The sequence below is a fragment of the Daphnia pulicaria genome, chromosome 1 (assembly GCF_021234035.1).
Source record: "Daphnia pulicaria isolate SC F1-1A chromosome 1, SC_F0-13Bv2, whole genome shotgun sequence".
Lineage (NCBI taxonomy): Eukaryota > Metazoa > Arthropoda > Branchiopoda > Diplostraca > Daphniidae > Daphnia > Daphnia pulicaria.
Window position 1 is genome coordinate 27792997 of NC_060913.1, and position 22558 is coordinate 27815554.

The 22558-nt window shown below is 42.1% G+C and overlaps 3 protein-coding genes across 3 annotated transcripts; 1 reads left to right on the forward strand and 2 right to left on the reverse strand.

The window, feature by feature from the left end:
* The first annotated feature begins 94 nt into the window (after positions 1 to 94).
* On the forward strand, positions 95 to 2860 carry LOC124320694 (DNA (cytosine-5)-methyltransferase 3B-like). Its single transcript, XM_046783557.1, has 12 exons — positions 95 to 225; positions 288 to 419; positions 498 to 616; positions 710 to 757; positions 844 to 911; positions 978 to 1116; positions 1183 to 1285; positions 1346 to 1582; positions 1642 to 1786; positions 1860 to 1919; positions 1984 to 2341; positions 2401 to 2860. Exons 1-12 carry the CDS (start codon positions 108 to 110, stop codon positions 2593 to 2595), a joined length of 1722 nt encoding a protein of 573 aa, XP_046639513.1. The 5' UTR covers positions 95 to 107; the 3' UTR covers positions 2596 to 2860.
* A 3227-nt stretch (positions 2861 to 6087) lies between these two features.
* Positions 6088 to 12363, reverse strand: LOC124320897. Its single transcript, XM_046783804.1, has 3 exons — positions 10062 to 12363; positions 6459 to 9944; positions 6088 to 6416 (listed from the first exon to the last, which is right to left on the reverse strand). The coding sequence occupies exons 1-3, from the start codon at positions 12361 to 12363 to the stop codon at positions 6088 to 6090; spliced, it is 6117 nt and encodes a 2038-aa protein (XP_046639760.1).
* An 8691-nt stretch (positions 12364 to 21054) lies between these two features.
* On the reverse strand, positions 21055 to 22170 carry LOC124321157. Its single transcript, XM_046784068.1, has 5 exons — positions 22065 to 22170; positions 21951 to 21999; positions 21778 to 21891; positions 21346 to 21699; positions 21055 to 21246 (listed from the first exon to the last, which is right to left on the reverse strand). Exons 1-5 carry the CDS (start codon positions 22086 to 22088, stop codon positions 21143 to 21145), a joined length of 645 nt encoding a protein of 214 aa, XP_046640024.1. The 5' UTR covers positions 22089 to 22170; the 3' UTR covers positions 21055 to 21142.
* Between the last annotated feature and the right edge of the window lie 388 nt (positions 22171 to 22558).

The following is a 22558-nucleotide window of genomic DNA, read 5'->3' on the forward strand; positions in this document are numbered from 1 at the left end:
ATTAGATTAGATTTAATTATTTTCAAAAAAGATATTACAAATTATTCAAAGCGACACTAGCGTCAGCTAGCGCCCAGCGGGTTAAATTCGTCGCCAATTGAATTTTGATGCAGTGTCATGGCGAACATTCTCAGTCTGTGAACCGAGCACGTTTTTGTTTTATTTCCCTAGACGAAGTTGAGAACTTGAGATTATTTTCGACCATTAATATGAATTCTGATTCAGGTAAACTAATTAATTTTTTCATAGATTGAAGCTAGATATGATATCCCTTATTTTCATCTCAGACGATTATTCTGACAGCGACGCTACTTATTTTAGTGGTTCGGATGACGATGATCCTGATGGAGATTTCGGAGTGGAAGCTGATGGTGTTCTGCTGGAAAAGTGGATTCCACCTCTTTTCTATCTTGCCAAAGGTTGAATAGTTCATACTGGGTTTCCCCATGACAAATGAACTTATAAACTTGTCATTAAATTGAGTGGTCTTTTTCAAGGTCATCTACAAACCATCCAAAATGATGTAAACAAATTGGAAAATGTTTGTTTGGCTTGTTGGGAAAAAGGAACCTGTCCCCATCCTTTTTTTGTAGGTGCTTTGTGTCAACAGTGCAAAGTGAGTTTGATCTTTTCATCAGCTTAATTGTAAATACTTCTCTAGTCAAAAAGTAATTTCATTTCTGCTTTCGTGGTAAACTTTATTTTACAGGAAAGATTACTACGCACAATGTTTTCCAAAACCGTTGATGGTTTTCATGTAAGATCAATTGACATATTATGTTAATTATGCCCACTTTAAACTTAACTATCCTCTGACGTATTACAATTCCTATGTCGAAACAGCTCTATTGCACCATTTGTGGATCAAAATCAAATGCCTGTGTGAGTTGCTCAAATGGTAAATGTTACAGGTATTACTCAATAGTACATAAAAATTGGATTTTTTTTTATGTCACAATTTTCTTAAACCTTGTTAGAAAGTATTGTTTGAATTGCTTAAATATCTGGACTGACCACAGTGATAAGCTGATTAAGAACTCTGATAAATGGTTTTGTTTTCTTTGCCTTCCTGAACCAAATCAGATATTGCAAGCTCATCACAATTGGGCACAGAAGGTTTGTTTTTAGATGTTTGTCATTCACAATGTCACCTTGTTGAATATTTTTCTTCTGAGTGCTCAGGTGTTGCACTTTCATGAACCTCTAGCTGTATATGCGTCACGAGCTCTGTACTGGAAAAGGCAACCCCTCCGTGTTCTATCCCTCTTTGATGGAATTGGAACTGGTATATAATTAAAATCTAAATTTAAAATTAAGACGCGTTCATTTTTACATTTGTTAAAAGGTTTGGTGGCATTGCGGAATCTAGGAATCGAGGTAGAAGTCTACTACGCATCTGAGGTTTTAACAGCTGCTGCCGCTGTCTCCAGAACTCGATTAGGCGGAGTGCTGCAGCATATTGGCAGCGTAGGGGAGGTAACACAACAGAGATTAGAAGAGATATCGCCCATTCATTTACTCATCGGCGGATCGCCCTGCAATGATTTTAGTGCCATCAATCGCTTCCCTAAGGATTTTTACGGTATTTCTTTTTCTAAATTACTGTATTTTTCGTAGCAAAAATGTGTATGATTTTATTAGATCCAAGAGGTTATTCAATGCATTTCTTTGATTTTGTTCGAGTACTGAATCTGATGAGAAAGATTAACGGGCAATATCAACATCTCCTGTGGCTATTTGAAAATGTCGCGTCCATGCCCCAACACTATCGCGAGACAATATCCAGGTGTCAATGTTACAAAAATGAAGTGACTCGACCGTTTAATGTTATTCTTATTTTGTTATTTAAAACAATTTAGGCATTTGGATTGCCAGCCCGCCGTGATTGATGCCAAGAACTTTAGCCCACAACTGCGCAGGTGATTAACATTTTGTTTTTAGGAATTTGTGTTGGTCATTTTGAATAATTGTCTAATTGTGCAGGCGTCTCTTTTGGGGAAACATCCCAGGTCTGTTTACCGTTCACGAACAACAGTTGACACAGGACGGGGAATCGTTAAGTCTCGAAAAATCGCTTATGCCCAATTCTGGTCGACGAGCTGCCCAAGAAAAGATCCGCACTCTGACCACCAACACTAACTCGCTGCTGCAAGGCAGGACGGAGAATTGTAAGAGCAGTAGGGATTTGGCTTCACTCTTTCCTGTACGCTTCTCCTTCCAACAAGATGAGCTGAAGAGCATTGACGTCGAAAATGGTGTTGCCAAAAAACCAAACAAAGGAAAAATGGGTTACCGAAAAGGGAAAAATGTTGGTGAATCTCGATCGGACCATTTACAATCGGTATTTTCCTTTCTTTAAAGTCACTAATAATTTTCAATTCAGATTTTCGTTTTTTTTAGGTAGGTGATGAAGATGACAACTTGCTAACTGACGTATTGTGGCTTCAGGAAATCGAACATGTCTTTGGACTACCTCGCCACTTTACCGATGTCGGGAACATGTCTCGCACTGATCGGCAGAAACTATTGGGGCACGCATGGTCCGTTCCTGTTATTGCATCTATTTTTTCTAACCTTAAGGGTTATACTGTGTAAACCACCTGTACAACGTCTTTTTAGAAAAGACTAGTTTAAAGTTTATTTTATTGGCTTAGAACGTTTGCGTGTTTTACTGAAACAAAGAAATAATTTAGTGATGGCCTTTTTCTTGTCTGATCTTTCTTGTCAAACCACTTTCTTGTAGATCCGGAAAATATCATATCGTCTGAATTCAACATAATAACATAATCTTCATGTTCTGATAGTATTAATTAGATTAATTGATCAGTGACGTTTCTACGGATTAAAAGAAAACGTAAAATAAGTAGAATTGTTTATTATTGTCCCAACTCTTCCAAAATACGGATTACTAGAAGGCAAACAGATTTGACCAGCCTTTCGACATTTCGCATCGGCTTGTAATTTTCTCTGTAAGAATTTCGTTAATTTGTGAACGGGATTATCTTATTCCCTCTCAAGATGGGACCATTGTTTCGTGATGCTGCGTCAATCAACACTTGCCTTTTGTATTTTTAAATTCTGGCTCGCACTTTCCTTTGTCGGACATGTAAAAATAGTAATTAGTTTTATGCTGATAGATAACGAGGATTATAGACGGAAAGGCAACTGGAGGAAGGCAAGTCCAAAAAGGCAATTGCCTTTTTGGTAAGGCTAGTTGCCTTTTTGGTTGGCTCTGAAAAGAACCGAGTGGGCCGAAATCCAGGTGGGCCGAGATCCAAGTGAGCCGAGATCCAGGTGGGCCGAGATTCAGCAGACATCCGTCTCGTGGCAGCTCTCAGTGAAGAATGGTACCTCTTGGCCTACCAGAGGGCGCTTATAAAGGTCCGGACGGCTTAGGCTCCACCCAGTGGTGGGCCGAGATAACTACAACGCCATCTGCACGGCTATCTTTAGGCTCCGCCTAATTGTGGGCCGAGATTGGGGTGGGCCGAGATTCAGTCAGGTGGGCCGAGATGCGGGTGGGCCGAGATCTGACTGGGCCGAGATTCAGTCAGGTGGGCCGAGATCTGACTGGGCCGAGATCTGACTGGGCCGAGATTCAGTCAGGTGGGCCGAAATCCGGGTGGGCCGAGATCCGACTGGGCCGAGATTCAGTAAGGTGGGCCGAGATCTGACTGGGCCGAGATTCAGTCAGGTGGGCCGAGATCCGGGTGGGCCGAGATCCGGGTGGGCCGAGATCTGACTGGGCCGAGATTCAGTAAGATTAGTCAGATCTCGGCCCACCTTACTGAATCTCGGCCCATATCAGTCGGATCTCGGCCCACCCGGATCTCGGTCCACGTCTTCCTTCGTTTTTCAGTGGTGGGTTTGCAATTGCAATTGCAATCCTAAGCAAATTATTCGTCCCATGACTGAATACGTTACAATTGTGATAGGTAGATGAGTTTTTGTTTTCACAGTTTTTGTGTCGCAATAATTCTTCAAACGCAAACCGTTTTCCGGCTTTTCGCCGATTTCCCCCACATTTTGCCCTTGAAAGAGGGTGGCCCGGATCCATTTGCGACCTTGGTAGTTATTAATTAGTCCATAAAATGGCGTTTCCTTTTTTTTTAAATGATACTTTGTAAAAATGGAATAATACGTAGAAAATGAATGTAAATAAAGTTCATTTTTTATCTTTATAGAGAACATGAAGAGAAAAAACTATTACTAAATGAATATGAAACTTTGGCAAGAGATCTTTCTTCGTACATTTTATGCCAACTTGTATATACATACGGCCGTATGCCGTGAAATGTGTCGTAATCTCTGGGAGAGCTTTAGCTGATGGCCGGCGCCTCAAATAAATAAAGTATCAATTTAATTCAATACAGTAAATTAGTTGCTCATTTCGTTTTTCCCCGTTTTTTTTATTCTTTATATTTTTCGAGGGAATTTCACCTTAGAAATTGGTTTTGAATTTTACACGCACGCGTCCGAACGTGAAATATTTGTGGACTCAAAGATTTCAAACATTTCCCTCATTCCTACTTTTCTTATATAAATAGTTGTGTTTTAAATCTGTCTTCTGTCTTTGACTCCTGAAATCATTTCAGATTGATTTATCGACTACATTTCTTATCTTTCCTGCAGGGAACCGTGGCACAAAAAGAGTATGCTTTCGAAGCAAGAGATCAAGAATCATTTGACGTCCATGTAGAGAAATTCAATGATCTCAAAGGATATGACCGAGTGACCGCAGAGTTGGTGGCTGCCGTTGGTAAACAAATAACGGCGGAAGAAGAGGAAGTCGTCGACGAACACTTGCCATCTCCTTGTAATGGTTTCTGAATCTTTGATAGCAGACGGTTGGGGCTCAATTGTGAGGAAATCAAATATTCGCACGACCAATCACTATTTGAACCTGAGGTTTTCACGGAAATTGAAGGAATCAAAATATAACGAAGAAAAGGTGAGAAGTAACACTTTGACATTGGAAAACGTTTATTATTGATGTTTTTTATCATTCGTTGTTATTAGGCAAGTAGGGGAGCGTTGGTGTCTATGTTTCCAGCAATTGCCGCCAACGAAAAGAAATTCGACGAAGTGCTTAATTCCCGAGACACATCTTCGCAGACTCTGACAAGTTAGTTGAAGACATGCCATTACCGTTATGAATACCATTGCCATATTCCCATTGTTTTTTTTATTGAGTTAAGGGATACGTTTTACCCTCCTTTTTATTAATTATCATGTGTATTGAAAAGCTGAGACGCCAGAAAGCGACAATATTTTTAATTTGCCCCATTTTTCTAGGCCAACTGTGATTCTCGTTGGTACTAGAACACGTTTTCGGAGCCAGCTATCGAGCTTCTCTTGGAAAAGTGCCACGCCAACACTAAAGCGGCATAAGAATAAGCATGGAAAAGTTGGTTTGATTGGCGTTGGTTGTGGGATAAAAATCCCTTTTCTAGCGATGTAAATTTAATTTTGGATTATCTGGCACATTCGAAAACGACCAACAAATCGTACAGCTTAATCAATATTCACTGGTCCATTCTCTCCATTACCCAATAACAACCCGTTAACGGGTTGGGCAGCATCCACTCATTGTGAAATTGAAATCGAGATAAATAAATGTTGGACCGAACCTCCAAAATTTGAAACCAAAGTCCTAAAGATTCTTAAGGACTTAAATAAGGAAGCCCATGACTCAAACACACTCAAAACAATTATTCCTTAAGGGAACATTCGAAAGCCGAATCCTGCAGGACCTTGACCCTTTAAAATTGTCCACTTCTGGAAGTTAAATGTGAGTTTATTTTTAAATCCATGTTAGTTGCATTATAGTTTCTTATTACCACGAGTCCACGACTAACTATTGTTCGGCAGGAAAGTAGTGTGTCAGACTTTTTACCTTACCGAATAGTTGAAATGATTAAAGATGACACTGATTTTAGATTTGCAAGACTGATTGTATTGAGCCTGACTCGTTGTACGAATAGATTAAGACAGCCGGGGCCCGACCCCCTCTGGAACATTACATTGACACCAGGGGGGGAAGGGGCACAAAGAATTTACACAGTCAGGCGGGTAACAAGGGGCCACCTATCGGGGGCCCCGAAGATCGAATTCTCGTAGGTGAGCTGGAATCCGGGTCGTCCGGCCGGATCTCGTCGTCGGCCGTTGGGGATGCCTTTCGTTCCCAACATACTCCCCACCAGAGCCCATGCCTTGGGACTCGACCTCGCCGACGTCAGTTGCGGCCGGATTGGCCACAGGATTTTCTTCTTCGACGGCAGCTGGATCGATCGGGAGCAATGGGAGTGGAGCCGGATCGGGTGGATTTGGAATTTGCGGAGCAGTTGCTTCAGCTGGCTCCGGATTCAACGCACTGTCTGCGATCTCCACATCTTCCGGTTGATCTTCTCTCAATTCTACGGGATATAAACATTGAATGGCTCGGGTTAATAATTTACCGTTTGGGAATTTAACTATTGCGGATCGGACTAGGCCGTCGCAGCTGGGGAGTAATTCTTTAACTACTCCCGTCTCCCACATGAGTCGTTTGGAAAGTTTGTCGTGGATTACGACGACCTCTCCGACGCGGATTTTTCTGCCTGACGATCCTTTTGCGTGAAAATTATCCAGCTGCATCAGGTAATCGGAGACGAACCGCGAGCACAAGTCACTGACGTAATCACGCCTGTTCTGATCCATTTTCTTGAGTAGTTCACTTGTTGAATCGGGAGCCAATAGATTGACTGCTGGCTCCGGCGTAGCACAAGTTGAACGACGATTATTGAGAAACTGATTCGGAGTGATCGGGAGCGGATCGTCCGCTCCTTCTCCAATGTAGTTCAACGGTCTCGCGTTAATCACGCTTTCCGTTTCGATTAAGCTCACTTCCAGCTCGTCGTATGCGAGACATGCGCGCCCGTTGGATCGCCTCAAGAGATCTTTCGTGATCCTCACCATCCTCTCCCAAAATCCGCCCCACCATGGAGCGAGGCTAACAGAGAAGATCCAGCTGGTTCTTCTCATGGCGAGGAGGTCGTGAACGGATGGGTCGGATCGAATGTTTTTAAGAAATCGAGACACACAACGGAATGTTTGGGCGTTGTCACTGTACATCACTGACACTGGGCCTCTTCTGGCGGAGAATCGACGGAAAGCTAATAGAAAGGAGCGAGCCGTCATGTCTTTGGTTAACTCCAGATGAATCGCTCTCGTCACGGCACAAGTAAAGATGCACACGTAACTTTTCGGTTGCTGTTTGTTGACTGGTTGCGCTGGATCCAGTTGGTCGCCATCGTCTTCTTCTTCGGGAGCTTCTTCGGTGGGAAGCTCCGCTGCATCCGGGTTCTCTTCTTCTGGTGGAGGTTCCGGAATGACTTGTTCGACGGATGGTGCCGATTTGGATTTCTTTTTCGGAGTCGCGTTTTTGTAGTACAGCGGGCCAGCAAAATCGGTTCCGGTTATTTCGAATGCCCTGGCATCGCGGAGTCGGTTGGCTGGTAGCGGCGCTGCTATTTGTCGGAAAGGAGGTGAAGTCAGCTTCTGGCACTTTACACAGGTGTACCAAACGTTTCTCACTTGTTGGCGTCCTTTCACGATCCAGTATTTCTCTTTTAGTTCTGACAGTGTTGTTTTTACTCCTGTGTGTGAATTGAATACATGTTTGTTAATTATCAACATAGTTACGACCGGGTGATTTGCTGGGAGAAGGATCGGTGGTTGAATGTCTCGATCCCTGAGGGCGAGCGCCACTCTTCCAGTGACTCGGATGAGTCGATCTCGATTGTCCCAGACCGGTCGGAGCGATGCGATTTTCTCTTTTGGGTGAATCTCCAGTCCGCGCTGGAGTGTCCAAAAGGCTTTGGGATAGCGTTCGACTTGGAGCTGTCTGCAGATGGCTAGCTCCGCTTCGTTCAGCTCTTCGGTGACTATCTTGTCGATTGTAATTTCTTCTCCGGCGACTATGATGATTTCTTTTAGTTCGAGTCCTGGGCCGCGCGTTCTTTTCCTCATACGGTTGAGCGCTCTGTTGATCCAGGCTGTTCTGAAGAGTAGTTTTGTCCATGTAGAGATTTTTTCGAGGTGCCATTCCATTGGCTGGGCAGTTTCGATTGCTGCAAAGGAGACGGTCGCCGTTTTCTTCGTCTCCTCTTCCTCGATTTTCTCTTGAGTTTCAGTGGAATGGTTTTCTGGAGAATTCGGCCATTCGCTTTCTTCTTCTGTTAGCCAGGCTGGTCCGTGCCACCAAAGTTTCGAATCCACCAGCGCATGCGCTGGCGCTCCCCGCGAAGCGAGATCGGCTGGATTCTCCAATCCGGGGCAGTGTCTCCACCATTCCTTGTTAGAAAATTGTCTGATGGTTTCTACTTGGTTTCGTACGAACGGTCTCCAACGATAAGGATCTCCTCTAATCCATCCGAGTGTGACGAGGGAATCTGTCCAGTAAATCGTTTTCCACGACTCGGTGTGAAGGGAGGTTCGAATTTTCTCTCCTAAACGGATTGCTAACAAAGAGCTTAGTAGTTCGAGTCTGGGTAACGTTACTTTCTTTTTTGGAAGAGGCGCCACTCTCGTTTTGCTGGCTAGGAGGATGGTGTAAGGAGTTCCGTTCTCCAGTTGGAGCCGTGCGTAGGCTACTGCTCCGTAGGCTGCTTCTGATGCATCGCCGAACACGTGAATTTCTGCGGAGACGATGGAAGGTTTTGAATAGCCGATCCATCGTGGGATCTCCAGATTGTGTAGATCCTTCAGTCCTTTCATGATGCTGCTCCAGGTGTTTTTCACTTCGGGTGTGGCGTCATCGTCCCAACCTATGTCTCCTTCCCAAAGTTTTTGATAGATTATTTTTAAAAGTAAAACTGTGGGAGCTAGAAACCCAATTGGGTCGAATATCCTTGCTGAGATGCTCAGAATTTTTCTTTTGGTGATTTTTTCTCCAATCTCCACGGCTGCTTCCATTATAGATGTAGGGTCAAATTTAAATGAATCGGAGCTTGTGTCCCATCTAAGACCCAGTGCTTTGTGCTGGCCGTCAATTGTGGGAGAAAGGATTCCGACTATCTGGTTCGACATTTCTTTTTCGGTGAGAAAGTCACGGAGCTCTTTGTTGTTTGTTGCCCAGCTCCTCATGTTGAGTTGGGCCTCTGAGAATAACGTGACGGTCTCTTCCACCGTGGTGATGGCTGTTGGCACGATGTCTGCTCCTCCCAGGTAGTCGTCTACGTAAAGGTTCTCTTCAATTTGTTCGACTGTCGAGGGAAATCTGGATTTGACTGAGAGCAAATGCTTGTTAATGGTGACTCTTAAAAGAAATGGGCTTGAACTTAGCCCAAAAGGAACTCGTTTCCATTTGTACGCGATGAAATCGAAGTCGGGATTTTTCGGCTCCTTTGGCCATAAAAATCTGACCGCTTCGGCGTCTTCGGGCTGCAGCGCGATGTTGAGAAAGGCCTTTTCAATATCTGCAATCCAGGCGATCCGGTTCATCCGGAAGCGCATTAAGACCGAGAGGAGGTCAGGATTTAGATTCGGTCCGGTCTCCAAAACATCGTTGAGGCTCGGCCCATATTTGGATCTTGCGGCGCCGTCGAAAACTGGGCGGATTTTTGTTGTTGCCTTGTCCGTTCGGTAGACTGGATGATGTGGTAGATAAGTGTGGAGGCCATCGTAATTGAAATCAGCCTCTTCTACGAATCCGTTTGCTATCAGTTGATTGATTTCTTTGGTGTAGTTGGCTAAGTCGACTGGAGATTTGCGTAGTTTGGACAGCATGCTTCTCAATCTTGTAGCTGCCATTTGGTGGTTGATTTCCAGTCTCCATCTGTCCGTCGTCCATGGGATTGGCGTGCAATATCTGCCGTCTTCGAATCGCGTGATTTCGTTGCAGAAGGAGCGGAATTGATCGTCCTTCTCCACAGCAACACAGTCGTTCAGATTGGCAAAATTCTCTAGACGCCAAAATAATGAGAGATCAAAATTCAATTTTTCCATTTCAAACCTTTTGTTTTCTTTTGTTGTGTCGTAAAAGCAGATCTGTTCAGAATTTTCTGGTAGTGGAAGGAGACTGGAATTTCCTGTCTCCCTGCTTTCCGACTTGTTTGATTGGATGGATTTCGATGGCTGTGAAGTGATCTGTGGTAGAGAGCGATTTGAATTGATTAGAAGTTGACTGACAATTGTTTGATTTTGTTTCGATGATTTTTCTTGCGATGGACCGCCGATGACTTTCCCAAGTTTGGACGTGTAGGCTCTGAGTCCGCACGGGCTGATAGTTGCTGGTTCGTTGAACATGATGTTAAACATTTGGTCCATTCCAACAAGAATTCCGACGTCCTCGTCTCCACCTTCACGTTCAAAGCGGTCGTCTGCCAAATTCTCATTCTCCAGCCACAGCTTTCTTGCAAATTCTGTAGTTTGATACGGGCCGGTGCTTCCAACTTTGTCGGTTGCTTCTAGAGCTTCAATACGCACCGTTGGGGCTCCTGGCCAGGTGCCCCGCACCGTCATCTCGACCACATTGTGAGTTTCTGCTGGAGGGGCTTCTGTCTGCTGGAAGGCCCTGGTCGCGATCTGTTCCACCTGGATGATTTTCAGTTGAAGTTCTTTCGAAATCTGCCTTTTAATCCATGTTCTATGGCTGCCATCGTCGAGAAAGAGAATCGCTCGGATTTGTTTTCCATTCGTGCCTGTAATGTAAACGGTTGCTGTTTTTAGGATAACTTCACCAAAGGAGCTTGCACACGCTGTTGTTGAGCTGCTCCCAGCGACCGGTTTGCTTGGAATTATAGTTGAGGATCCGAATCTGGTATCTTTCTCGGCACACAAGGATGTGTGGTGCTTGGCTCGGCATCGTTGGCACCTGTGTGGATTAAAACAAACAGTGGTCTCGTGATGACCAAAACAATTAGAGCATCTTTTTTCGTTTGTGATGACTGCTTTTTTCTCTTTCAGCTCCATTGGGCAATTGATAGCCCAATGCATCTCTTTGCAGAACACGCATGGCAGCATTGGCTTTCTTGGGGATGATGCTGTCGCTTCTCTCTTTGGTGGTGGACTGCCATTTCTTCTTGTTTTGCTTGAATGTTCCGATTGTGGAGTCGGCTTGCTGCTGACTCCGAGCTGAGAGGCTGTCGGTGTAGTAGGTGGTGTTGATTTGGCCGGCTGTTGAGAATTTTGGGCTGGCTTTTGTGTTGAAGCTCTCAGACGGCTGAGTCGCTCTGCGACTTCAACTTGCTCTTCGATAAAATTTAGTACTTGATCAATGTCAGTTACCTTGTTCGTTGCTGATTTGGCCCACTCTGCTTGAAGTTTGAGTGGGATCGAGCGCAAAATTCTTGATCCAAGGAGACACCCGTGGCTGGCTCTTGCTACTCCCAGTGTCTCCAACGCATTGATGTGTGACTGGATAGTCAGCTGGAAGCACCTGAGTGCCGCGGTATCAGCTACGTCTTTTACTGGTTGCAGCGTGTCCAATTTCTGTGTGTGGGCCTCGATTAGGACGTCCGTTTTGCCATATCTCGCCTTCAGGAGGGTGATTGCGACGGTGTAGTTGGCGTCTGTCAGTTCCAGGTTCTCCACGCACAGTTGTGCTTCACCTTTCAAGTAATCTTTAAGGTATCCAAATTTTTGAACCGCCGGAATGGCCGATTCGTGGACGGCTGCGTTGTAACCTTCCCAGAAGGCTGTCCATTCGAGCACGTCCCCTTTGAACGGCTTGATTTGACGTTTTGGCAGTTTAGTTGACGCAACTGCTGCTGCAGCTGCTGGCGCTCCTGGTGCAGCTGCTGCTGGAATGGCGGCAATTAGTTGTCGGAACAAGTTCTGTTGATCCAGATTTTCTTGTTGACGGATTGCTCTTTCCTGTGCTCTTGCAGCGTCTTCGTCGATTTTTTCTTGGGCCCTGGCAGCGTCTTGATCGGCCTTTTCCTGGGCCCTGGCTGCATCTTGATCGGCTTTTTCCTGGGCCCTGGTGGCATCCGCTGCTGCTTGTTGCGTCTGGAGCATGAGCAGTAGTGTCTGATCATGCCGTTTTCTTTCTTCAGCGTCTTGCATTTCTTTGAATTCTTCTCTTTTTCGTTTTGCGATCATGAGTGCGTCACCGACATCCTCTTCAACTTGGATTTGGCTGTCGATTTCCGCTTGAAATTGTTCTTGGGTCGCTCCTGCTTGCTCCATGTCTTTGGCGACCCCCTCTGAGAGTCGCTTGTATTTGCTGTACATGTTGCGTAAGTTGGATTCAGCTCCCAGCACTAGGTTGAGGATTGTGCGATCCATCTGCACGTTGTCGTACTGCTGGATGTTATTGATCCAGCGAGTGACATGTCCTTTCATGCCTCTCCGTGACGCTTCGCTTGTCGGAGTAGTCATCTTGATTGTTTTTGATAGAGAAAGGGATTTAGATTAGTTTGTTTTTGTTTAATTATTAATTGTTGAGCCTGTTTGTTTGTTTGGTTGCTTGAGGTGTCTGCTTCAAGTTTGATTGCAGCGCCTCTTGCGGTGTTGTTGGAGAGTGGCTGCTTCAAGTTTGACTGCAGCGCCTCTGCCGGTGTTGTTGGAGAGTGAAAGTTTTTCGTCTCTCCTTCCTCTCAGTAGATGGCGTGATGAGCGGTGGGTCGGCTAAGTTTTGGCTCGACCCTCGTTCACCTACTCCTCCTGGAATGCTGTGTTCCTGGTTGCTGAGAAAAAATAGAAAAAGTTTTGTTATGGAGGTCAGCACTTGGCTTGTCTCCCGTTTGATGTAAGAACGTTTTTTTTTTTTTAGATTGAAAAAGTTAGAGTGAGATAATTGAAGAGTGGTGCATCCTGTATTTATCGAAAATACGACATCCCTAAGAATACAGTGATGAGAAATTTAATTTCTTATTGCTCTTCTAGTTTTCTGATCCAGGCGATCCTGGATTTGGATCGCTGCCTGGGGGTCTGGTCGAAGGCTTTCCTGAGACCCTCTGGCGAATACATGAGTAGCCCCCTCCCTCGTGAGCGGCCTTGCCGTGTTGGCTCTGCTTGTATTGGTGTTGGCGGGATAGGGGCTGGTGTCTGCTCTTCTAGTGACAGGCTGTCGCAGAGCACCTGCAGAGTGTCGTCGTCGCTGCTCTCACCTCCAAATTTTCCTTCTTCTGTTTCCTCTGTTCCGCCAACGGCTCCCTCCTCTTCCACTTCGGCGGCTGCTTGGGCTGGCTCGATCGTCCGATGCTGTTTGGGGCCGGTAAACAGCCCCCTGGTGATCCTGTAGTCTTGGGCGGGACGTTCCGAAATTTGTTGTTGAAATTCGGCCACCTGGGCTGGCGTCGGGAAGAAATTTCTTGGAGGGGGTGTAGCGGCGTTGAGACGGTCTAAGACTCGACGGAAGTTGGCTGCGTCTTGTTCCGGTGATGGAACCGGAAGGACCGGGTCGTTGCTTACGACGGCGCAAGGGACGATTGGTCTTCTTTGGTATGCCTCTCGTCTTCCTTCTCTCGTATTTTTAAAAAGCGGGTCTTGAATTGGGCCCGTCCATGGAGCGATCTTCCCCTCCAGGCGGAGCTGGTGCCGCTTGCGTTTCTGTTCGGGCCTAATTTTTGCTTTGGAAAAGGAGCCCGCTTTTGGAGCTCCGCTAAAGTGGAGCGTTGAGAAAAAAAGACGAGAGGGTTAAGTTGTGGAAAATAAATGTGGAGAGAAAAAAGGTCGAGCGAAAACAGAAAAGGGAAGAATTTATCAACGCAAGAGGAGCTGGGAGATTAATCTACGATTTGAATTTAATTTTGATTTGAGCTGAAGAAAGAGTTTCAAATGATTTTACTCTTTAAGAGTTATATATAAAAAAAGAAAGAGTGAGATGCTTTAATTTTAGAATAATCAAAGGGAGAAGAGAGTGAACAATGGAATGCTTTTGCTTAAGAAAATGAGAAAGGACTTTACTGTTGAGTGTGTGTGTGTGTGTGTGTGTGAGGCGCTCAGATTTTCTGACGCCCCAGGCCGCCACGCGGTTTCTCAAAAAAATGGCGATGACGGCTAGACGAAATGTCGGAATTCACACACACATACACACTTAACTAAATTGATTGGATTTTTACTAGAAAGGGACAGTTTGAGTTGATAGGGAAGCAGAGTTTTTAGATTGGAGTGTCAGTGGGTCTTTTGTTGCCAAAGAGACCCGAACGCTTTGCTGAGAAGTGTTCTCGTTACAATCAGTTACACAGAAATTTTGGTTCAAAAAAATGAGGTTACGAAGGACCATGTTCGGCAGGAAAGTAGTGTGTCAGACTTTTTACCTTACCGAATAGTTGAAATGATTAAAGATGACACTGATTTTAGATTTGCAAGACTGATTGTATTGAGCCTGACTCGTTGTACGAATAGATTAAGACAGCCGGGGCCCGACCCCCTCTGGAACATTACATTGACACCAGGGGGGGAAGGGGCACAAAGAATTTACACAGTCAGGCGGGTAACAAGGGGCCACCTATCGGGGGCCCCGAAGATCGAATTCTCGTAGGTGAGCTGGAATCCGGGTCGTCCGGCCGGATCTCGTCGTCGGCCGTTGGGGATGCCTTTCGTTCCCAACAACTATTATCTTTTAACTTTATAGGATTTGAATGTTTTTCAACCCAAAGTTGATTCAAAATTATTAGCTAAAAACGCTACTTGATGAATGGTCTCTGGCAGCAGTATACAAGGAAATACATCTGCAAAAATGGAAGCGACATGCCAGAGACCTTCCTTCAAGCAAAACAAAAATGCGCATTGGCGTAAACTGAGTACCACTTTGGGCTTGTCTGCTCCTTTTTTGGTTGGAATAACATCTATAGGGCTCTTTGGGGTTGCCTTTTCTTTTACAAGAGAATTGGCAACGCAGCAGCCAATGTCACAGTGAGAAAGCTACAGCCAATGAGAAGTGCGTCAGCTAGGGTGGCAAAATCCCTTCCGGGGGGAAGGGACTTCGCGTATCCTCCCTCTGGCTCGCTTTGTGGCATCGGCTGCTGCGTTGCCAAGTATTCACAAAAGAAAAGGCAACCCCGAAGAGCCCTCTATAGCTTTTTTCTTTGTCTGCGGCCCTCAATAAGCTCCTCCCACCAAAGATGTCTGAACAGCCAAATTTGGGTGGGAGGAGCTTAATGCAACTTTTAACTAAAATATCTAAGGAAATAATTTTGTTCGAGGTAAAAACCCTCATAGGAAAATATGTGACGTGAAAAGTTGTATAAAGAGTGTTCAAAATACAAATGATTTATTTTTCATGCTACAACCCTATTCTTTATGTATCAAGTACCATCTGTATCGTTTTCAGGCCCAGGAAACAGCGTTTCACGATTTTCAAGCCCATTTCAGAAAATCGTGAAACGCTGTTTCCTTACAATTTTCAAGCCCATTTCAGAAAATCGTGAAACGCTGTTTCCTGGGCCTTAAAAAAGGCAAAAAGGGGGTTTAATAAAGGAATTTATAGATTGTATCTAGATATCACATAGAAATTTTAAAAAATTCACACAACATGGGGGATATCTAAGCTATATTTACACAAAACATCACTATGGAAATATTAATGGTTTACTTACAAACTTACGGTGTGTGAAGACTCATATCAGTAGGGAGACCGGAGAGGGGGAAAATAATGGCTTTGGTAGGATGATCGACGCGCCACCATACGGCATAGGACGAGCATAGCTTCAAGGGGTTTATAGCCGTTCGTAGTCTTTACCCTCTTAGTCTGTGGCTTAAGTTACAGAAAAATTTATTATTAGCATTAGCAATATGAAATAAGAAATAATTAGTTATAGTTACAGATAAATCTGGATAAATCTATAAACCAGTTGGAACAAACCACCCCCTCTTACGCTTCGTTTTTCCTTTAAGTTATTCTTATTTTTTTTTACTTGAAATAGTATACTAATTAAAATTAATACATATTGAAATCAATTAAAACATATCGAAACATTCAAAAGTTATGTCAAACATGAGGAGTGCGAATTAGGTGTGGCGGAGCCGCTAGAGCCTAGATGATGCCAGTTTACTTTTACTTTTGGTCGCTTGAGAGTTGAGATATCAGTTTCTACGCGCGTAGTTCAAACCATTTTTCAATTCTGAAGCGCGCAGTTCATACGGGAGATAAAATAAAAAGTTTCCCGTATTTATGCGAACTTCAGTAATATGCTTTTAAAATAAATGATACAGTTCCTACCTAAAGTTTAGGAACGCGCGAGAGATTCATAGGGAAAAGGGTATTTTCCTCAGCGTTTCCAAAAATACAATTTTCGTCGGAAGCAGCGATTATTTTTGCACGTAGCCATTAGGGTTGGCAATTTTTTTTTTAGAATTTTTAATTCATGGGAAGTAATTTCAGTATTTCACCTATGATATTGGGTAAATTGGGACACTAGGTTGGTGATGTGAAACACTGTTAAATCTATTAAAAAACCGGAAAAATAATAAAAAATGAAATATCCACATTAATGAATTCTAAATGTTAGAAAAGTTTTCATTTGAATAAGTCTACCAAAAATTGCTTATTGGAAAAAAAACTGCGTGTATGCGATAGGGGAAAAATCAAGGGGGGGTTGGATTCGGCTATCTGTTACTTAAATGGATTAGCAATTGATGAAGGTCCCAAGAAATAGTTAAGGCCGAAAATCCACCTCCCTTCACCCACTGCTGTCCCAATCCACCCAAAATACCGTTTAAAAAAATCCTTGATTGATTTAAAGAATGCTCAGAAAACCAAAGTTTTAATTGCAAAGTGTAGAATTTTTAGATAATTTTAGTTGGAAACACTAAATAGGGGCAACATTTTTAACGAAGAAAAAGCCGTTTTTTAAATTTTCTTAATACATTTTTTTTTTAATTTTTTATTAAATAGAACATCAATACCCTTTTGATTGAGGTAGTCTTTTGATAATTTAAAAATGATATATATATTTTTCCTCCCGCTGTCCCATTCATGGAGGATAAGAAGAGGGGCAATGATCCATAAGCCCATGCAGAAGGAATTGGACCCACTCGTGACCCCCTACTAAAAGATCAGTCAGTATTAGATAGCCAAGGGTGCCGTTGTTTTGAAAACACTGCCTTGTAGTGACGAATTGAAAAATTCTGCTTCCATGACGACAGTCGTGTCGTGTCGTCTGCTCAACGTGACTTATTTTGTTTGACACGCTGACAACCTGACACGCCCTATTGATATAATGAAACAAGCAGCAGACAACTGTCAAAACAGAAAAACTTTCATGACAAACGACTTGAAAATGGAATTACCCTGACTGTTTTTTCCCCTCTACTGGCAACCCTGGTCATGAAGTACAATTTCCTCAACCTGGCAATTTTTTTAGAAGGGGGTTATGCAGGTAATCGTTTCATTAACAAGGTGTCGTTTCTCCTTCATCCCTCCTTCCATGGTCCCAATTGACCCGCGTCCCATTTCACCCCATCAAAATGAAGCAATCATTTATCTAAAACCTTATGGAGCTAATAGATATCTACCTGTACTTACGTATAGAAACTTAAATCAGGGAATCTACATCAAATATTGAACCAATTTGTCGCACAATGAAAACTAGAGAGCAATCTGACTTTGTAGGGCGGTGCCAAAATAGGAAATTCAAGAAATCTTTTCTCGAAGCTTTGAATTGCTTACACTTCCACTGCTGTTGTCTAATTTCAAGAGCAAATTGAGGGTTGATAAAATTTTTAATTTTACTTTGCAAAGACTAACAAAAGCTTGACTTGGCTTCAAAAGGCATTTACCAAAACGGTTTTAGATGACCCAATAACTCAATAAATCTAGGATAATGAACTAAATGGTGCATTTTAGAAGTGATACTACATTTCAGGGTAATTGTTTAATTTATAATATTTCTTGTAAGACGCTGAAAAAAGTTATCCTTTGTACTTGACAAGAAATTTTTAAATCGAATCTTCCAGCAAAAAAACTTGGAATTTAGATTTAGAATCGAGAAAAACGAGACGACATATTCTTAGAAGGACAATGAAGCAGTGCTAAACCTGATCGGATTCGTCAATAAAGCTGGTTATCGTAATGAGTTAACTGCAGGCAACCATATTTGGGCGGTAGTCTGTTTGATATTTCCTTTAATGAGTTGCTTTTATTCAATAGAACAAGGTTTATCAACCAATTCAATGTATACATCCGTACAGGATATATCCGTACTTGAAATTCTTGATTTTATTGTTGACCCGATCAAAGAAAAGCATTCTTTTTTGAAATGCAGATCATTCTTTGAATAACCAGTGGAAGAATTCCTTCCAGAAGGTCATGCATCACGTCAAGTACCAGCCCCCTCCCCTAATCACGTGAAATAATGTAAATTCATTAAAAATACAGTCACAAACGCTTTCAAAATGTTCTCATATGATATAATATTAAAATATCAAATGATATAATGTAACCATACAGTATCGTCCAAAAAAATCCGAACGCACCTCTTTTTCAAAAGCCCAGTTTAATGTATATCTTTTGTTTTAAACATTCAAGCCTTCATATTATGTGAAGAATTAATTGTTTTACAAAGTTCATTTTTTAGAATTAAGAAAAAAATTTCGAAATATTTTTAAAAAATAAAGAAAGAGACCATGGTGTTCAGATTATTTTGGACAATACTGTACATACTCATTCCAAAGGGCAATACTTAGCACTTCTTATAAGAAGCGAAATGGAGACCACAACTAATAAGTAGAGAAGCTCTACTTACTTCGAAGCTCGCGCTACTATCAAGTCCAAGTAGATATATAATATAATTGTCTACAAGAAGAGAGTGCTACTTAAATGGTATGGGCAGCCTGGCCGGGTCTGCTGCCAGCCGGCCTGACCATCAGCAGTTTGCCGGCCTTACCGTTGTAAAAAAATACTTCCGCTAAATTTAAACCAAGTATTAATTGTCAGAATCATTCCATAATTCAAGCAAGACTGGATGAAAGTAAAAATAAAATGGCAAACAACATTACAAAACAAATTATGAACAATCAGTTTTGTTTAAATGCAAGATTTAATATCCAAACTAGTAATAAAACGATGGAAAACAGATAAGAAAACAAATTATGACCAATCATAAATTACATATCGATTCTAAGCGGGCAACAAAATCCCAAATGCTCGCAGTAAGGGGGGTAAGCATAATTACTCGCTGTTCAAAGAAGTTAAATAGATATGGCTTAATGTAAGGGGATAGTGAAGATGGAAAATAAAAAAAGAGGCAAATAAAATTTCAAAAGCAATCACAGAATTTTCCCCTAAGGGAACCATATTATCTTTTACCATAAGGATAAAACTACCCGGATGTGGCAGTGTACCAAAACATAGAAGAGTAGGCTGCTTATACATGGCCCGATCAGATTGTGGACGATTGGAAACATATCACCAGAGAAGAACTCGTCTGCCGTGCGTGACTGGCAATTGCTACCTACCAAAGAAAGGGAAACATTAGTCCGCGTTACCTAAATCATTGGCGAGAAAACGTTAATACTTGTTTGGCATCGAAGATAACAAGGCTTTTTCCCGCTCCATAACAAATTAATCCATTGGCGCCCCAATCCACAACATTTCTGCTGTTGTTGCAGCCGATGTTGGTGTAAACGGAAGAAACTGTTAGATTGCTTAGGGACCGGTACCCGACTCTCTGCTCATCTTGGCGAGTTCTATTCCGGTTACAAAAATCATTGCCCTTTCCTCGGGTGGAAGATATGTCTACCCCAATGATGGAACCCATGAAATCTCCGTCACCGGCGACGGCGTCGTTTGGTTGAGATTCGGCTGCGCCCGTGGGGCCAGTCAAGGCGACAGTCGGGAAAGTGAAAATCTGACATCGAGCCATTTAGTTAACAGTTGTCGGTGGTTTGCTAGACTAAGTCACGCGCTTTACGTTATCACAAAAACCCTAGTTGAACCTCCCGTTCTGTTCGTCAGGAAAAGGTAAGTTTTTCTGAATGTGAGCAAATTAATCTCATTTGAACAATAGTTAAGCAATTGAAAACCACCAACTTACAACAGTAATGAGATGAGCTGTTTGTGGGTAAAGTTCTACCACCGCTGTATACAAGCAACGCTAATTAAACGACAATTTTTGAGTTTTGGTGTTATCGTTAGTTGATAACAAGTTTGTCGTTGTACAATGTCATCTAAGTTTGTTTAAAAAAATGTGAGGTGAAAAGTGGCTTGTAGTAAAACAACAAAGAATATATAGATGGACTAAGTTGTTAGTTAATGGACAATAAGGCTTGTATGTCTGAAAATGGTGAAAGGAAGAGTTATTAAAGGATTTAAAATTTTCACATTTAAAAAAATATAACTGCCACATAGCAGCCTCGAAATCCATCATCAACTCTTTCACTCTTGGATCACCCGAAGGAGTCAGAAGTTCAAGAATAGAAGTAAAAACTGCAACATAGTCTTTCTTCCTTTTCCCGGACATCAGCACTGTGGCTTAAGGAAACTAAAAAAAAATTATATATGGGTTGGTGGTTACGTTGTTTGACTACCATTCTTGAGCTCAAAGCTTAAAGTCCTTGTACAAACTATCTTAATTGTTTATCGAGATTTCCATGACGGATAAACTTGTGGATGCCGAAAACCATATTTTGGCTTTGGGTAAAAGATGTAGCTGCTGATCGGTGGCGAAGATGAAATGACGGGCATAGCGTCTGGAGGTGTCCTTCAATACATTGGCACGAAAATATCCATCTGGATTGCTTCTTTAAATGGACCTGTATAAAAAAGTAGGTTAAAGTTACACCTTTTGTTAAGCACTAAAAACCGTAATTTCTTGCGAGTCATTTATTAAACAAACCAAATCAAATTTAATCGTCATTCAATAATTTAAATAAAAAACTTGGGCTTGAATGTCTCACAAATTGGGTCTGAATGGCATGTAAAAAAGGTGGGCCTGAATGACTGGCCTGAATGTGACACATCGAATCATTTTTATAAAATCCAGTGAAAATAAATTTTAGAAAACCTTCATGATTCACGAATTCAGTTGATATTTTGACCTATGCACAAGATTAATTTCAACTGTTTTACCAAAGGGTTCTTTTGATAAAAATGGTAAGTTGGAGTTCGAAAAAATTCAAAATTCATTGCTTCAACATTTTATTTGCTGTATATAAAGTCTTACAGAATTCGTTCAAATTAAACATTAATTTAATTTTAAATTTGTTTTTACTTCTAGGCAACAACCTTTGGAGATCCACTGTAACAGAGATTGCAATTTTTCTGAAGAGCAGAATTAAAAATTGCCGAAGTGCAATAAGCTGAACCCACTGTGGTGCCTGGACGCAAAATTAAAAAAGATCAGTAAATTAGAACTCTATACTCGCATCAGGTGTTAATCTCTGCACACACCAACTGCATATAATTGTTACGCGTACCTTGCCAGTCTCCATCACAGCAATGCCCTCCCAACTGAACACAGACTTTTGGTGTGAAATCAATAGAGGACAGAAGTTTACCACTGCACCCAGTGCTTGTCAGTGTACCAGAATAGCAATTATTGCAGGAAAATTCATTTGGAGTACTGTTCGGGTTGAAGGGTTTATTATAACCTGTGCAGCACTGGCCCTTCTGGGCAATGCAGGTTTTAGCCGTAACCCATGTGTTGGCATCGGTGCCCCACTTCAAAGGCTTAGATCGAATTAACGTACCAGTGCATTTCACATTGACACTCGATTTGTAGCAGGTTAGACACTTTTCAGTTGCCTTCATTTCTTTTGGGTTGTTAGTTACTGGGTAAGTAAAGAAATACTTAGTATAACATAATGTTGTTTTAATAATTATATTCACTGCTTATATATTTAACTTACTAAAACTGCCCAAATCGCAGCATGTTCCACCCAATCGAACACATTGCCTTGGGGCAATGCCAGAAGCCGTTTTTTCGAGTCTGAGCCCTGTGCATTCACCAAACTGTGGAACTCCTGATAGCGAAAGACGTGATAATTAGTTACAACAAAATATAAAATATTTGAAAATTTACCCGCCACACTCGAAGTTTCCAAGGCAAATAAAAGTAGAGAAACAACGATCTGTTATTATACCATAGTTAATCAAATATCTCTACCAAGTTTTATTTTAACTTTAGTTACGATACCTTTAGCAGTAAAATACTGGCCATTTTCAAGTTCAGCTGAGACGATTTTGTTGACTCGAATTCGATATGAGAACATGGGAGACGAATTCAATGTTCAGAAGCCCTTTCGATATTTATAGTGATCTATTCAAACAACTTATTGACGTCATTAATTGAACAGCTGCTTAACAGAATATTGGACAATGTGATCAAATAAATGTTGCCAGCAGTGATGAATCGTGTCGGAAAGGAAGTGATAATCCCACGCAGAACGAGTTTTACTGCATATGTTTTATCACTCATGAAAAAATATCAGACTAAATTGAGAATTGATAATACAATCACAAACTTCAGCAATTGCAAAAACTTATTTCGGTCTATTTCTTGTTCGAACGCTGCTTTTGAACAAAATATCCAGTTATTGAACACCGTTATTTGTTGATGTTGTTAGGAAATCTCATGTCACTCATGTCACTTTGTAGCATTTCTATTTTCTGATATTGTATCGTTTCAAA

Bases quoted from the DNA above. Each gene is read 5' to 3' on its own strand.
- LOC124321157 (XM_046784068.1), bottom strand. From the start codon at position 22,088: ATGGCCAGTATTTTACTGCTAAAG. The intron at 21,892-21,950 runs GTAAATTTTCAA...TTTCGCTATCAG, and splicing joins GGAAACTTCGAGTGTGGCGG to GAGTTCCACAGTTTGGTGAA. The intron at 21,700-21,777 runs GTAAGTTAAATA...TTACTTACCCAG, and splicing joins CTGCGATTTGGGCAGTTTTA to TAACTAACAACCCAAAAGAA.
- LOC124320694 (XM_046783557.1), top strand. From the start codon at position 108: ATGCAGTGTCATGGCGAACATTCTCAGTCTGTGAACCGAGCACGTTTT. The intron at 1,286-1,345 runs GTATATAATTAA...ATTTGTTAAAAG, and splicing joins CTTTGATGGAATTGGAACTG to GTTTGGTGGCATTGCGGAAT. The intron at 2,342-2,400 runs GTATTTTCCTTT...CGTTTTTTTTAG, and splicing joins GATCGGACCATTTACAATCG to GTAGGTGATGAAGATGACAA.
- LOC124320897 (XM_046783804.1), bottom strand. From the start codon at position 12,363: ATGACTACTCCGACAAGCGAAGCGTCACGGAGAGGCATGAAAGGACAT. The intron at 9,945-10,061 runs GTCTCCTTCCAC...TTTGGCGTCTAG, and splicing joins CAGGGAGACAGGAAATTCCA to AGAATTTTGCCAATCTGAAC. The intron at 6,417-6,458 runs GTAAATTATTAA...TATATCCCGTAG, and splicing joins AATAGTTAAATTCCCAAACG to AATTGAGAGAAGATCAACCG.